General features: G+C 39.2%; 2 protein-coding genes across 3 annotated transcripts; both read left to right on the top strand.

The window, feature by feature from the left end:
- Positions 1 to 16: 16 nt before the first annotated feature.
- Positions 17 to 5,910, top strand: rnf14 (ring finger protein 14). 2 transcript variants are annotated; one of them, XM_084940654.1, is made up of 9 exons: positions 17 to 124; positions 747 to 905; positions 1,682 to 1,743; positions 1,865 to 2,018; positions 2,558 to 2,943; positions 3,040 to 3,268; positions 3,499 to 3,671; positions 4,201 to 4,331; positions 4,445 to 5,910. In XM_084940654.1, exons 2-9 carry the CDS (start codon positions 755 to 757, stop codon positions 4,506 to 4,508), a joined length of 1,350 nt encoding a protein of 449 aa, XP_084796780.1. In that variant the 5' UTR covers positions 17 to 124; positions 747 to 754; the 3' UTR covers positions 4,509 to 5,910. The 2 variants fall into 2 exon arrangements, with proteins under 2 accessions (XP_084796780.1, XP_084796779.1); XM_084940653.1 differs by having other exon boundaries at positions 1,613 to 1,743.
- Positions 5,911 to 11,029: 5,119 nt separating this feature from the next.
- Positions 11,030 to 13,536, top strand: endou2 (endonuclease, polyU-specific 2). Its single transcript, XM_084940655.1, has 6 exons — positions 11,030 to 11,131; positions 11,500 to 11,605; positions 11,720 to 11,841; positions 12,175 to 12,287; positions 12,893 to 13,046; positions 13,282 to 13,536. The coding sequence occupies exons 1-6, from the start codon at positions 11,030 to 11,032 to the stop codon at positions 13,534 to 13,536; spliced, it is 852 nt and encodes a 283-aa protein (XP_084796781.1).
- The last annotated feature ends 853 nt before the right edge of the window (positions 13,537 to 14,389 follow it).

The raw sequence follows: 14,389 nt of genomic DNA, 5'->3' as shown, positions 1-14,389 counted from the left end.
AGGTTGCTGCTTCTTAGCATAACAAAATTGCAAGTAAAGATGTCATACACTCACAAGCCTGAAGGTGACGCGCCATGACAGAAAGAAGTCAGGGCAGGAGTCATTAGTGCTTTGGCCGCATAAGGTAAGAAACATTGACTTTTCCATAGTTAATTAGTACTTAGAGGCTTAGGGATCTTATGCAGGGATTCTTAGTTGCGTAGACGAGCTAAAGTGCTGTGTTGCTGCTACAGAAGAAAAGTTAGAGGACGGCCGAGATCCCCAAGAAGCCACTGTTTGAGCTAGCACAACAAGCTAGCCTGGATGGGTTTCCCCTAGTTACTTTGGTAGTTACGGAGCTGTCCTCTAGTTTGAAGCTGACTTACGGTTCAGATTTAGTTGCTGTTAAATTAGGATGGAGTTAGGAATACGTCTGACATAGATAAGTAAACTTTTTATAGCTAGCTTGCTAACTTTTGGGCCACACTGTAGCATGACATTAGCTACGGTAAGCTGACGTTCTATCACAGGAAACTGTACTTTGCTCTCAGGTGATTAGTCATTGTTATATAAAAAGAGTCCCGGGAAAACCACGGTTAACCAAGCTGCAAACTGTGAATGCAGGAAAACGTTATTTTTCTGAGGACAAAATGCAAGTTGCTGCTTTGGTTTTTAGCTTTCTGTCAGTATTAACGTGTGCTAGCGGTTTGTCAGGCTTTGTCACGACATTTCTAATAATAAATGTTTGTCACACACTGTTAATGCAGGAATGTAAATGTCTGAGGACAAGGAAGCCCAGGAGGATGAGCTGCTTGCTTTAGCAAGTATCTACGATGAAGAGGAGTTTCACCGGGCAGAGTCTGCACAGGGGGGAGAGATCCAGCTCTGTCTGGAGCTCCCTCCAGATTTCAAAGTGGTAGTCAAAGGTACAGCTGTCCGGTAGGCTTTGCAAAGAAAGAAAAGCAAGCTGTGGGGAAAAAATCTGACAGGTTTCATAATAATAAAGCACTTTTCAGGATGCGTTGGAGAAGATGGGCTAACCCTAACCCTCTGTACCTTAATATAATTTTATTAAGATAGTCCAGATTCCTAAAAGAAATGGCAATGAGTATATGGTGATAAACATGATTAAAGCTTAAGTAATTATTAGTTTGTTTTATTCAAAGATTAGAGATAGCTTTTTCAAACTGCATGTGGCCATTTAAGATGTTTACATTGATATTTTCATCTTTTCATTTGTGTCCTACAGCATTACTCTCTCCTTCCTCCCTCCATCTCATCCCCCTCCTCACCTCAAGCCTCATCTGTGCTGAAGTCAGGACTTTAACATAAGAAAACTTGCATAAACATACTTATTTATTACCGATATTGTCACAGTTAGTGTCAGCAGGTTAGACATGCAATCCTCCCCGGTCTCCATGTAGCTGACAACAAGCTCGCTAAACAACAACATGTTGGACTCAAGTGTCCTAAAAATTCAACTTTCCCTTATATAAATATTTGATTACCTTTTCATATCGTATGCGAGTTTGGCCATCCACAGCTAATATGGGGTGCAGAGGGTTAATTCAGTTATTCCCCCCTAATCATGCACTAATAAGAAATGTAATGAAGTCTCTTCTGTCTATCACAGGAGAGAATAAAACTGAATATAATGTCTCCTTCCTACCTCCTTTGGTGGTCAACTTTGAGATTCCTGCAGACTATCCCTCTACATCCCCACCGCTCTTCACTCTCAGCTGTAAATGGATGACCAGAGCACAGGTACGGACTCATAACAACTCAGATAATCCTTTATTGTGCCACAAGAAGTACTGGACATGTTGGGATATTCAAATTGTGAGTCAACAGTACATCGTAAATATCAAAACCTTTCTCACCTCAGATGAGCTCTCTATGCCGACGACTGGATGAGCTGTGGGAGGAGAATCAGGGCTGTGTGATTCTTTTCACATGGATCCAGTTCCTCAAAGAAGAGGCTCTGGGCTTTCTGGGTATCCAGTCACCTCTTGAAATCATAAGGGGAGGAAGTAAGGCAGGTAATGAGTGAAGAAAACCCGACCGTGCAGTGAAAATTAGAGCATAGATACCTCACACCACACACTATGCACACTGGGACAAACTGACTCAAAACATTAGATTTGTTAATGTTATTTAACCTCGCCATGTCTTCTTAGCCGTTAGCTGAAATTATCCACATTCCAAAATAGCATAACATGGACACTGTCAGTGCTTTAGCTGCACTAAGCTTAAAATGAACATTTTGGATGCTTCTCAGTTGCAGAATACTTGGTGCACACGTAGGCATCCTGGGTGTGAGGATCTCAGTTTTCTCATTGTTTTGCTGATGGCTCCCTAACATCTCATTGGTGGTATCCACTTTTTTCCCCCTGAAAGTTGAACTGGAAAGATGGAAGGTTGAAAGCTATTAATTGTTTCCCTGTCATGTGCATTGGTACACACACTTGTACAGATTGTTCACATCTCAGGCATTTTTTTCTGTTTGTAATTCATATGTACAGATTGCATTTTATGTTTATAAATGGTGTAAATTTGTCTTTTGCTTTTTTTGTCCTAGCTATGGTGCAGTTTGCGGGCCATCCTGACAAAGCAGAAGAAAAGAAAAAAGAATTGATGAATTCCAAGTCGGAACAGAAGTTTTCGTCGTCTTCTCAGCTGGACCCGAGGACTGTCCTTTTGATGGACCCGCGTGCCGACCTTCTACCTCAGCTCCTAGACTTTGACGAGGCGCAGCGGCAGAGGGTGTTCGACAACAGAGTGTTCTGCTGTGGAATCTGCTTTGTAGAGAAGCTGGGCTCAAACTGTCTCTGCTTTAAGGAGTGCCAACATGTATACTGCAAGGCCTGCATGACTGAATACTTCCAGATCCAAATAAGGGATGGCAATGTTCAGTGCCTTAACTGCCCGGAGCCCAAATGTACCTCTTTAGCCACACCGTCACAGGTATTTGTGATTTATGAGTCAGTTCAATTAAAGTCCAACTCATCCTACCGTCAGCGCCTACCCTGCTTTCCTTTCCTGTCTGCCTTTATGTTTCAGGTGAAACAGCTCGTGGATGAGGAGCTGTTTGCCAGATATGACCGTTTGCTCCTTCAGTCCAGTTTGGACCTTATGGCTGATGTGGTCTACTGTCCCCGTCAGTCCTGTGGTACCGCTGTAATGATGGAGCCAGACACAACCATGGGCATTTGCTCAGCATGCCAGTATGCTTTTTGCACACTGTGCAAGCTCGGGTATCACGGTGTCTCCCACTGTAAAATTCGTGCAGGTAATGCCACTGAAACTTTAATAGTTTTCTTTAGAAGCAAATCTGATTGGTCAGTTAACTCGACCTACAAATTTTGTAGTAGAAACCAGAAAGTCTCCAATATCAAAATGTTGTCCTTGTCCACCAGATTCTGTACATTGGTGTGAAGATTTCTTTGTTTAAAGACATGCCATCAACACGTCTTCATGTTCAAACCAGTGTTTTGTTTTGTTTTGTTTTTTTCCCTACAGAGGAACTGCGTAACCTGAGAGACGAGTACCTGTCTGCTACTGCTTCAGGGCAAAAGTTCATGGAGCAACGCTATGGGAAAAGGGTGATCCAGAAAGCAGTTGAGGAGTCCTTTAGCAGAGACTGGCTCAGTGAGAACTGCAAATGCTGCCCGCGCTGTGGAACCAATATACAGGTTGGGCTTTCCCTGTTGTTAACAGTGAAGTAGAACTGGCTTTGACTTGAGCATCATGGTTCAGATTTTTGTAGAATTGAATGTTTATTGTCATCAGATGGTCTCCAAAATGAACTGCAGCCACCAGTCAAAAATTGCTCCTTAAAACGTACTGGCCTACAGACATCCTAGCAACTCATGTTTGCTAGGGGGAAATGTTTACTCCTGGAATCATTGTCTGCGTTTGTGTCACGTGTTTATTTTCGTTAATGCTCGGTGAGTAGTTGTCAAGAGCTTTCATTGAAGTCTATGAAATCCTTGACGAGAGACTCTGGCAATCTGCCAGTAGCCAAGGCAATCGCAGAGCAACTTTTTTTATTACCTGGAAACCACTGTCTAACCAGGTTGCCAAGGGGTTGCCTAGTGATCTTTAGGTCAGTGACTGAGGCGTCATATGTCATTATTTTTTCTGTTCTGTCTGTGAAAAATCTTGCGTTCGCTTCCAGATTATCCCAGTTGTAGCTAATGTATCATTTCTGTGTCTCTTCAGAAAGTTGATGGCTGTAACAAGATGACCTGCACCTCTTGTAAGCAGTACTTCTGTTGGCTGTGCCTGGGCGTCCTCAGCAAAGTCAACCCATACAGTCACTTTAACAACCCACATTCACCTTGTTACAACCAGTAAGAGATTTTTTTCTTCTTCTTTTTTTAACCCCCTCCCCCAAGTTAGGCTTATTGATATTATATTTACATTATGTATTGTTTGTGAATGCATCTTTTCTTTCCTGTTGCAGGCTTTTTCTCGGTGTGGATCCTGATGAAGATGATGATGCCTTCTGGAGTGATGAGGAGGACTGACACTGTGCAGTGCTTCACTGCTGTATGCTCAATTTGAATGCACTTTATCTCTCACATAGCCACCACTTCATCTGTGACTTCACTATGCCTGCATTGGCCAAACAGTGCAACTACAGCCACCATAACCCTACCATGTCACTATTATGTCTTTGTTTTTGTTTTTCCAAGCGGGTCAGGGATCTTGGATGACAACTTTTTTTTTTTCCGTAAACCTGACATGTCATGTATTGCGATATAAAGAATTAGGGAAAGAGAGAGCTGTCATAACTTTGGCTAATGGTAACATTAAAATTGCTGTTTTGGTTTGTACATCAATAATGGGTACTTAGATATGTGGTTATTGATTGGCAGCACAGTTTTCTGCACATGACTGGGTCACTGGGCTAAGTCATTGGAAATGCTGTTTGAATTTCAGATTTATGCAGGTCAACAATATATTGGTTGTACACGTCTAGATTTTCTCTTTTCAAGTAGACATGCACTTCCTGTCCTGCAGGTTTATAAAGTTTAGGAACTGTTAATGGAACCACTAGTTAAGCTCAGTTTGCTCAATTTCAGGTGCTTTTTCTGCCTTTCCAGTGTTAAGAGGAAAACTGGAACCGTCTTTGTCCCACTTTGTTAATATGACGTTAATAATGACAATCTAATCTGATTTTTCATTTATCAAAGGTATGGCATGAAAACCTTTTTTTTTTTTTTTTAATTTTGTGATATAACAAATACAATTAAGATAAAGCTTTAAAGAAATGGAGACAAACCCAGAGATGTGTTACTCACACATAATTTCAAAACTGGAAGTTGTGCTTTGTTTTAGTTCTAGGCATTATGGGAAAACCCCCTTGCCTCCCAAAGACACAGGGTGCTATTTACAGAGCCTACTCCGTAGTCTTTCATAAACAAGTTTAGCTGAGTCATTGCATAAAGTCAAAGCAGGTTAAAATTTATTTCACTGGATTGGTTGGTATTGGTTTTATTATATTTCTGTACAGAACTAAATAATAGAGGAAAGTGGCTTAGATACTTTTGAGAATCAATGGTTTAACGATTGCTCATTAGGGTATGTGTTGCTTTAATTTCATTCAGGGATTGGTGTGAGAAATGATATAATCGAATAGATCTACTCCTTAATGTTGCCACTAATTAGTGTCAAACTGAGGCCAAATAGTTTAATTATATCCACAGATACAAAAATTAGTTTGTATTGTATTACTTCATTTACATTAGAGTGAAAGGGCAAATTTCTAATGCAAGCAGTTCTGTTCTGAATTGAACCCTGCAGCAAATCTGTTCCTTTTCAGCACTGAATGATTTGGTCTGTCCTGCAAAGCATGTGTCCTACCTGCAGAAGCATGTGGATTTGCATTGCAATTAACTGTTCCTCAAAGTAAAAATTCTTACTTAACATTTTGTCTGTTTCATTTCATGTCTTGGTGCCAGCATAATTCTTACCTCACTGCACATGAATAGACACAACTGTAGGTTGAGGTTTGAACGCTGACCTTAAGAGTAATACTGAAAACAGCACAGTGCAAACAGTTTAATGGGTTATTAATATTTGAAATGCTTGCCTCTGTTGTCAGTAATTTAGTGAAAACTTCCTGATCCACTAAACATAATGTAAATGTCATGACTGTCTTGCAGTGTATCACTTTGCCCACATGTCATGAGCCATCATTACTGTGGGCAAAGTGCATATACAGTATAACAGATGGACGAAAGTACTGTGACATTACTCAGGTTTGTGAAGTCCTATATTGAAGCCTCATGATGAATTTTTGACACCGTCTCTGTCTTTGGAAACCTGATGTACCCATGAAACTGCATGTTTGTTAGCTAATGACTTAGTCCTGCTTTCTGACAGTCTTGTGCTTGAAAGCCGCTGGACTTCTTTAGGTTCCTGAAAACAATTTACAAAATGAACTTGATGTTTTATTCAGTATGACCTGAAATAAGATACTGAGCGCACAAGCTCATCCGTCCACTGCTTACTGAGGTCAGGGCTGAGGGTTGTTTCCACAGTGGTAAGTTTTATTGAAAGTCTTGGTGTGACCCCTCTTGTGACTGCGTTGGCTTCAGTTTTTTAAAAAAAATCATCGCTATTATTTCAACGGAATCCTTTTCTCTTACAGTGTTACAACAAAATGAATGTGAGATTTCACATGACCAGCAGTGTCATATTTAAATGTAGGGCATATATTTTTCTTGTTTCTGCAGAGAGGTCCGAAAAAAACTTTTGCACGTGCATTACACAATTCAGGTTTCTGGTACAGATGAGTGGTAAAAGTCTACACTCTTACCATAAAGTGGTTAGGTTAAAGCAGCTCTTTGGAAAGAAAGGTCACGTAAGCAAAGGCCCACAGATTGAACACCTGAATGGAAACATGTCACACTGGTACTGAATTGTGTAAAAAAAAAAAAAAAAAAGTGACCTGATTAAATAACTTTCCTTGAAAGAAAAAAAAAGTTTACTTTCTTACACTTGTGCCAAGGCTCCAAAGAAACTAACAATAAATAATCATTTTATATAGGTTTTTTTAAAATGATCAGATGATGTCATGTTTAATGTCACGGGACGGCCATCTGCTGCGACCGGTTGGGGTGAGAGAAGGAAGACAGGATAAAAGACATGCTGTGGAAGGGAGACAGAGATTAACAACAAATATTAATCAATGTAGAGAGGTATATTAACATATAGTGAGTGAGAAAGGTGACTGAAGAAGAAATACTCAGTGCATCATGGAAACCCCCCAGCAGCCTAAACCTATTGCAGTGTAACTAAGGAAGGATTCAGAGTCACCTGATGCAGCCCTAACTATATGCTTTAGCAAAAAAGAAAGTTTTAAGCCTAATCTTGAAAGTAGAGATAGTGTCTGTCTCCCCAATCCAAGCTAGAAGCTGGTTCCATAGAAGAGGGGCCTGAAAACTGAAGGCTCTGCCTCCCATTCTACTTTTAATAATCCAATCCATTATTATTATTATTTTAAATACTCTGGGAACTACAAGTAAGCCTGCATTGTGAGAGTGAAGTGCACTAATGGTGATATGCTACTATAAGATCATTAAGATAAGATGGAGACTGATTGTTTAAGACCTTGTATGTGAGGAACAGGATTTTGAATTCAATTCTGGATTTAACAAGGAGCCAATGAAGGGAAACCAATACAGGAGAAATCTGCTCTCTCTTTCTAGTCCCTGTCAGTAGTCTTGCTGCAGCATTTTGGATTAACTGAAGGCTTTTCAGAGAGTTTTTAGGACTTCCTGATAATAATGAATTGCAGTAGTCCAGCCTGGAAGTAATGAATGCATGAACTAGTTTTTCAGCATCACTCTGAGACAGGATATTTCTAATTTTAGAGATATTGCGCAAATGGAAGAAAGCGGTCCTACATATTTTTTGTTTTGTTTTGCTTCAAATACCTTTATTATGAAGCATATATAATGAAAAATATAGAACCTTTCAGTTGAAATTAATGTTTCAGTTTTTAACTGGACAGTCTATGAACAATTGTTTAACCATGCACAGCACACAAAGTCCCCACATCACTGCCCCCCCCACCCCTCCCTATCAACTCAAATCCTCAAGCTGCATTAAAGGCAGTGAAGTTTTGTTCTCTTTATATTAAAGATGCTAAATCTGTTCAAAGTCCTCCAGTCTGTTTTCTCACTGTTGCTATCCTGATGTTAAAAATTGGAACATCCTTTTTTCCCAGAAGAAAAACATAAGGTTTTTTGCACAGAGGAGGCCATAGGACAGGAGGTGATGATCAGAAGAGGATTCAGTCTTATTTGGCTTTTAAAATCTTTGAAAACAAGGAAAATATTCCCAGTCAAAAGTCCTCACATTTGGCACATGTGATGCAGCAATGAAACAGATTTGCCCCTGATTTATTTATTTACATATAGGTGATTCTATTCAACTTCACTTTTAAATAGACTTTTAAAATGTTCAGCTTTAACTTTAGTCATATCTTAACATTATCTAGCCCCCTTTCTCTTCCCAGCTCTCTTTCAGTCTTTTTGAGACCATCCATATTTATCTGTCTCACTGCTTTTTCTAAAGTATTAAGCTATGGCTTTACTGAGTGTCTGACCTTCAGATGTCTATAGAAATCTGGCTTTGGCAAGCTGTTTTTCTCTTGAAGCTGCAGGATGATTGCAAACACACCTTGGTTATACAGGCTCCATCCATCACTGAAGGTTTAACAGGATTTGCTAATATCAAAAGTGAAAACAGCACCCAGAGCTTAATCAGTTTGCCTCCAACCATAAACTACTGATGACTGGGTTGTAACTGTAGTATGATTTTTTTTTTTTTTAAACTTTTTATTTTGTACTTTTTCCAATTTTATAGTACATGCAAACAAAAACACAAAAAAAAGAACACAAAAGAAACAAAAAAAAAAAAAAAAAAAAGGACACCCAATCTGTGGAAGAGGGGAAAAGGGAAAAACAAAAAACAAAAAAAAAAACAACGAGGAGAGGTCCCTGCCCTATGGGGCTGAGTGAGTCTTATAGGCTATCCATTTTGTCCACTGTTTTCGGTGTTTGTCAGATTTCCTACATATTTGTTTAATATCAAGTCAAGTCAAAGTCAAGCCACGAAAACTTTATTTATCCCCAAGGGGCAATTAAGATAGTTGATACCTATATATGTACATTGAAGGACATATCCTGGTCAAAAATGACTCCAAGGTTCCTCACAGTGTTACTGGAGGCCAAGGTAATACCATCCAGAGTAAGAATCTGGTTAGATAGTTTCAACTTAATGACTTAAAAATTTGAATTAGGGATCTTAAAATTTTAGCTTCTTTAGAAGCAACTTAAACTTTCAAAATGGCAATTTTGAGATTTAGACATAAGCTAATTTTGCTCATCTCTTAGACTTAATTCTGCCAGACATTTTTTCAGTAGTAGAAACAAGGTTAAAAAAAGAAAGAAGCCTGGGATTGTATTTTTCTGAAAATGAAAACACTCAGACAGCTACAAGAAATTGTATATTACAAAAAGATAACACAAAATAAAACTCTTCTATTCTAATTCCACGAAGGCCACATTATATATAAATATTTTAGGGATTTCTTTTAATAAATAAAATTATTATAAATGTAAAAAGTTGTATTAGCTCCTCCTTAAATTTAATTTGTTCAAGACTTTAAAATCTTGTTTTAAAATGCTTTAATCAAGCTTTTAATTTGAAATGGTGAGGTCAATGACTTGTAAAAAAAAACACAACAAAAAAAACCCCCAATCGTGTTTCGTACAAGACCTTGGTTCTATGTAGATGTTTAAGTGAACTTTAACCATTAACAAAATCTTATTACCTGAAATATGACCCATATTTACCCTGTAATTCAGAGGTTATGCTGTGACAGACAGAGAAACAATGAAATTCTAAAGAAACAAAGACCCCACGTTTTAGTGTGAGACTGAAAAGAGACGACAACATAGTGTGATCCCTTTGGTCAGAGTTGCTGACAGGGGATAACCCTTTAAAACGGCCCCTCTCTCCTGTCCTGTCCCATCCCCTGCCTCGTGGTCTCTGTTCGCTCCCCCAGCCCATGCCTGCCTTTCTCCATACACACTGATTGACTACATGGCTGGACTATTACTATGCCTCTAAACACACCTGCACGGCAACCAGCACGAGCAGCACCTGACCAGCACTGAGATACTTCACTAACCCTCAAATCATTGATTTGATTTATTAAAGCAGGAGGACAGACAGAGGAGAAGGTCAGTGGATTTTGATGTGGTGGCTGATGGGATGCAATGTGTGAATCTATGTCAGCCACGTTTGTTGAATGCAGTAGTGTTTAAGCTAGATTAAGCAGTTGAAGCTATTGGTTTTACAGTGCCGAGTCACTTAGGACAGCCTTGTTAATCGCTTTCATGTATCTATCTAAAACGTTGAAATGTACAAATAAATAAAATAAAATACTAAAGTTAAGAACGTCATATCAGTTACAAAAGATAATAAACCACTAACCATAAAAAGGACACAGAAATGATTAACAGTGCTTATTTAAGTAGCTTGAAATATCCAGTTATTTATGATAAAGTTGACATTTTCCTCAGTGGGAAATGGGTATTTATTATATCTAATTATTTATATAATAAATACATTCTTTATTAAAAAAAAACATGTAAATGGTTGGGCTAAAATGCTGTACTCAAATAGCCAAAACCATTTGTATAAACTGATTTATAACCTCTGTTTGCACACACATCACCTCAAAGTTAAATATTTCTGAAAAGCTTTTTACACATAAGTGAGTATTATATTTAATCTGATGGGTCACTTAAACAAGTTCAAAAAGAGCAGAAATACATTATTGTATGTCTACATGCATTAGCGTACCTGTGCTTTACATTTTTATATGTGAACAATAGTTTTATGGTGTTGTCCACCTCTGAAGCTTAAAGCTTGAGTTAAGCAGAGGCTTCAGTAACTGTTCCTCTCCTGTCAGAAGCACATACTGGAAAGAGAGAGCATCCACAGCACATCTGCAAGCGGTCATATCATGATTGAGAGTGACAGAGAGCTGTCAGCCATGGTGCAGGAGCTATGGGACAATGATATCAACAGACTTAAGCCTGGAAAAGACTACAGGATCTCCCTTCAGGTGCAGACACACACAGACACCTGTTGTAGATAATAGTATATATTGCAAACTTATGACGATATCTGACAGTCTGCATTACACCTCAAAACAGGCACTGTTCTTCTCCTGCAAATAGAGCTTAAGTTTTTAGCTCTGAATGAGCTTTACTCAGTAAAAAAGTCAAAGCCCGGAAACTTAGAGACCTACTGTAAAGGTAAAGTTTAGATCTTTGTGATAGAAACCGTCGATATTTATAGAAAAGCGATTTTATTGTAGACTGTAGTAGTAATACATACATTTTGGAGGCATAAGTAAGAGTAAAGGAAAAGACATCACTGGAAGCATACATGAGGAGCATTTTATGAAAAGCACTGTTCTTCCTGTTTCAGGGAAAAGCTGGAGACAGCATGAACATCAATGACAACAATGACGGGGCGGGATATCCACTGTTTACCTTTGTCGATGAGAACATTTTCAAAAAGGAGACTTTTTTAGGTAAGTGCACCAGGCACTGTATTGTTATCATCCATGTTTATGGGACTGAGCAGCCCTAAACATTGTTTAATGACGTAATGTGCCACTGAAATGTGCCTCTGTTGATCTTTGCAGCCTTTATCTCCCTGCTGGATAACTATGAGAGTGACACCGGTAAGCCAGAAATTGTAACTCCTGAGGAAGTGGCAGAGAACCACAAGTTCCTGGACTCCATCGTTCAGACTCCCACCATGAAGGTACCTATGAGGGGCATTTGACTATGTTCGCCATCGTAGGTTAGTGTCATTAAATACAGAGGATGAAGAAATATTATCAATGGCTTTCTATGACAGGAACAAAAAAAACGGATGTTAGTAGCACTTATTTGTCTGTGGAGGTTTGTTCCAGTTTCACCTACTAATGGTGGAAGAGATAAACTCACGGGATCACTAAATAATTAGGATTTATCCTCTGTGGGTTAAAGGTATTTGAGATATTTAAGTCCTGATCGGACCAACTAGCGCTTTCATCTCGAGCCACCCTGCTAGCTGAGCTATAAGCATTTTGCAATAAGTTCTTCTGTTTTTTAGATAGCCCATAAATACCTGGTCAAGAAGCACCTTTCGCCTGAGGATGAGACAGAATTCAAGAAGCAGCTGTACAGGATCTGGTTTGAACTTTATGCGAGGAGAGGATCCAGCAGGTGGGTGGAATCTGTGTCAGTGGAATTCAGCACTGTGATGGTAAATACAGGCTGACAAACTGGCTCTGTGTGGCAGATACATTCAGCGTCAGTGCTGTCAAATGGAAGAAAAAAAAAAAAAAAACGGTGTTCAGGATTAAAACAGAAACTAAATTGGATAAGCTGAGCAAAATGGATGGATGGAATAAAACGTATCTCTAGGAGGCATTTGCCTTGTCCATGTGGGCAGCTGCAAATTTAAGGCATCAATTTTGGAGCAGCTTCTTTTTTGGCCGGTAACCTCTCAGTCCATGTTGATGTAAAACTGGCTTCACTGTGGACAGCAACACTGCTGGTCCAGCAGTTTCCAGTTCATGGCAGTCTGGAGCCTTGGTGGTTCCTGGGTTGTTCCTGAACATTATAACCAATTTCATCTCATCTGAGTGGGTCTTCTTCCAGATCCTGGCAAAGCAAAGCAAAGACACATCCAAATAACTTGTACATATGTATGATCGTTTAAACTCGCAATCTTGGAATCTGCAATTGTCAAGGAAAACTACTGTGGCATTCATGCCCATGATGAGTGGCTGTAAACTTCTGACATTGCCCTTTTTGTCTCTCTTCAGGCCAGACTCTTCGGGCTTTGAACACGTGTTTGTTGGAGAGACAAGAGGGGGGAGGACTGTTATTGGTTTTCACAACTGGATCCAGCTATACTTACAAGAGAAGCTGGGCCATATTGATTACAAAGGCTACAGTGTCACTGCACATTCACCCCAGGTATACTATTCTTAAGACTTTCTTTAATTAAACTCAGGCAAAGAAGTTCTTTTCTCTGGTACTTTACTTTTAACTATTTAGACAGATATTCAAAAATGTATCCAGGTTACTTTTTCCCTGTATATTTATCAGTAGTTTCTTTCCTGTCTTTTCTCCACTGTCAGCAAATATCTGTCAAACAATCTGACTCATTTCTCCCTGCCTAACCGGCTTTTTCATTTTGCCCCTACCGCAGCCCGATGAGAACAAACACATCCTGGCGCTACAGTTTAGCTGGAAGAACGGTATAAAGCCCAAGGGCAGCATCTTCATCGGAGTCAGTCCCGAGTTCGAGTTCGCCCTCTACACTCTCTGTTTCCTCACCTCGCCTAATGAACGCGTCAAAGTCCAGTTCAGTTTGTACGACATGGAGATTGTTTGCCACCACTACAACCAGAAGCATATAGGTACCACCTACCCTGTGCTCCTCAGGTACCTGAACCCTCGGTAACTTGACTAGAAAATACATCTGACATACAACTTCCCCATCACTTAAGCTTGGGTACAAAGTGTCTTAGGTATTGTTGTTGTCTTTTTATTTTACATAAAGATACAATAAAACCTTCCAAGAGCTAACTGCATTGCCTTTGTTTCTGTTTTGAGAGTGTGCTACGGATTACGTGATGGGAAATAACTGATGAGTCTCTGAAGTCTGAGGCCGGATACTGATCTATCTTTATCTCTATTTTACATTTTTTCTTAATCTTTCTTAACGTTTTAGGTCATTAAATACATTTTAATACTAGACAAAGATAACCAGAGTAAATAAAAACATGTAATTTTTAAGTGATGATTTAATTTATTAAGAGAAAAAAACATAAACATACTTGACCCTATGTAAAAAATGAATTGCTTCCTAGACCTAATAACTGGCAGCAACACTGGAGAGTTTTTGAACATGAATGGCCTGTTTGAGGTCATGCCAAAGCATCTCAGTCTGATTTAAGGCTGGACTTTGAGTAGGACTCTGCGAAATATTCTTTTGTTTTTTCTTTTATTGATTTTTATGTGTGTGGGGGATTTTTTTGAGTCATTCAGGGGTGGACTGGCTGATGTGTTTCAGATCACATCAGCCAGTCTTGAAGATCGTCCCATGGAGGCCATTTTTGTCCAGTTCTTATTGTTGAATCATGAACTCTGACCTTAAATGAGGAAAGTGAGGTCTGCAGTTCTTTAGATGTTGTTCTGAGTCCTTTCCAGACTGATAGATATCAGTGACTTTGTTTCTCATCTGTTCTTGAGTTTATTTTGATGGTGGCATGATGTTTTCTTTTATAGATCTTTTAGACTTTACTTTGTCAAAC

Source organism: Perissodus microlepis, chromosome 10 (genome assembly GCF_051167445.1).
Source record: "Perissodus microlepis isolate ML-2025 ecotype Zambia chromosome 10, ASM5116744v1, whole genome shotgun sequence".
NCBI lineage: Eukaryota > Metazoa > Chordata > Actinopteri > Cichliformes > Cichlidae > Perissodus > Perissodus microlepis.
The sequence above is the reverse complement of the archived record's forward strand: the minus strand, read 5'-3'. Positions and strand labels throughout refer to the sequence as shown.

Excerpts from the sequence above, each read along its gene's own strand:
- rnf14 (XM_084940653.1), top strand. The coding sequence starts at position 755 with ATGTCTGAGGACAAGGAAGCCCAGGAGGATGAGCTGCTTGCTTTAGCA. Across the intron at positions 3,269-3,498 it reads CCACTGTAAAATTCGTGCAG|AGGAACTGCGTAACCTGAGA; the intron begins GTAATGCCACTG and ends TTTTCCCTACAG. Across the intron at positions 3,672-4,200 it reads GCTGTGGAACCAATATACAG|AAAGTTGATGGCTGTAACAA; the intron begins GTTGGGCTTTCC and ends GTGTCTCTTCAG.
- endou2 (XM_084940655.1), top strand. The coding sequence starts at position 11,030 with ATGATTGAGAGTGACAGAGAGCTGTCAGCCATGGTGCAGGAGCTATGG. Across the intron at positions 11,132-11,499 it reads ACTACAGGATCTCCCTTCAG|GGAAAAGCTGGAGACAGCAT; the intron begins GTGCAGACACAC and ends TTCCTGTTTCAG. Across the intron at positions 11,606-11,719 it reads CAAAAAGGAGACTTTTTTAG|CCTTTATCTCCCTGCTGGAT; the intron begins GTAAGTGCACCA and ends TGATCTTTGCAG.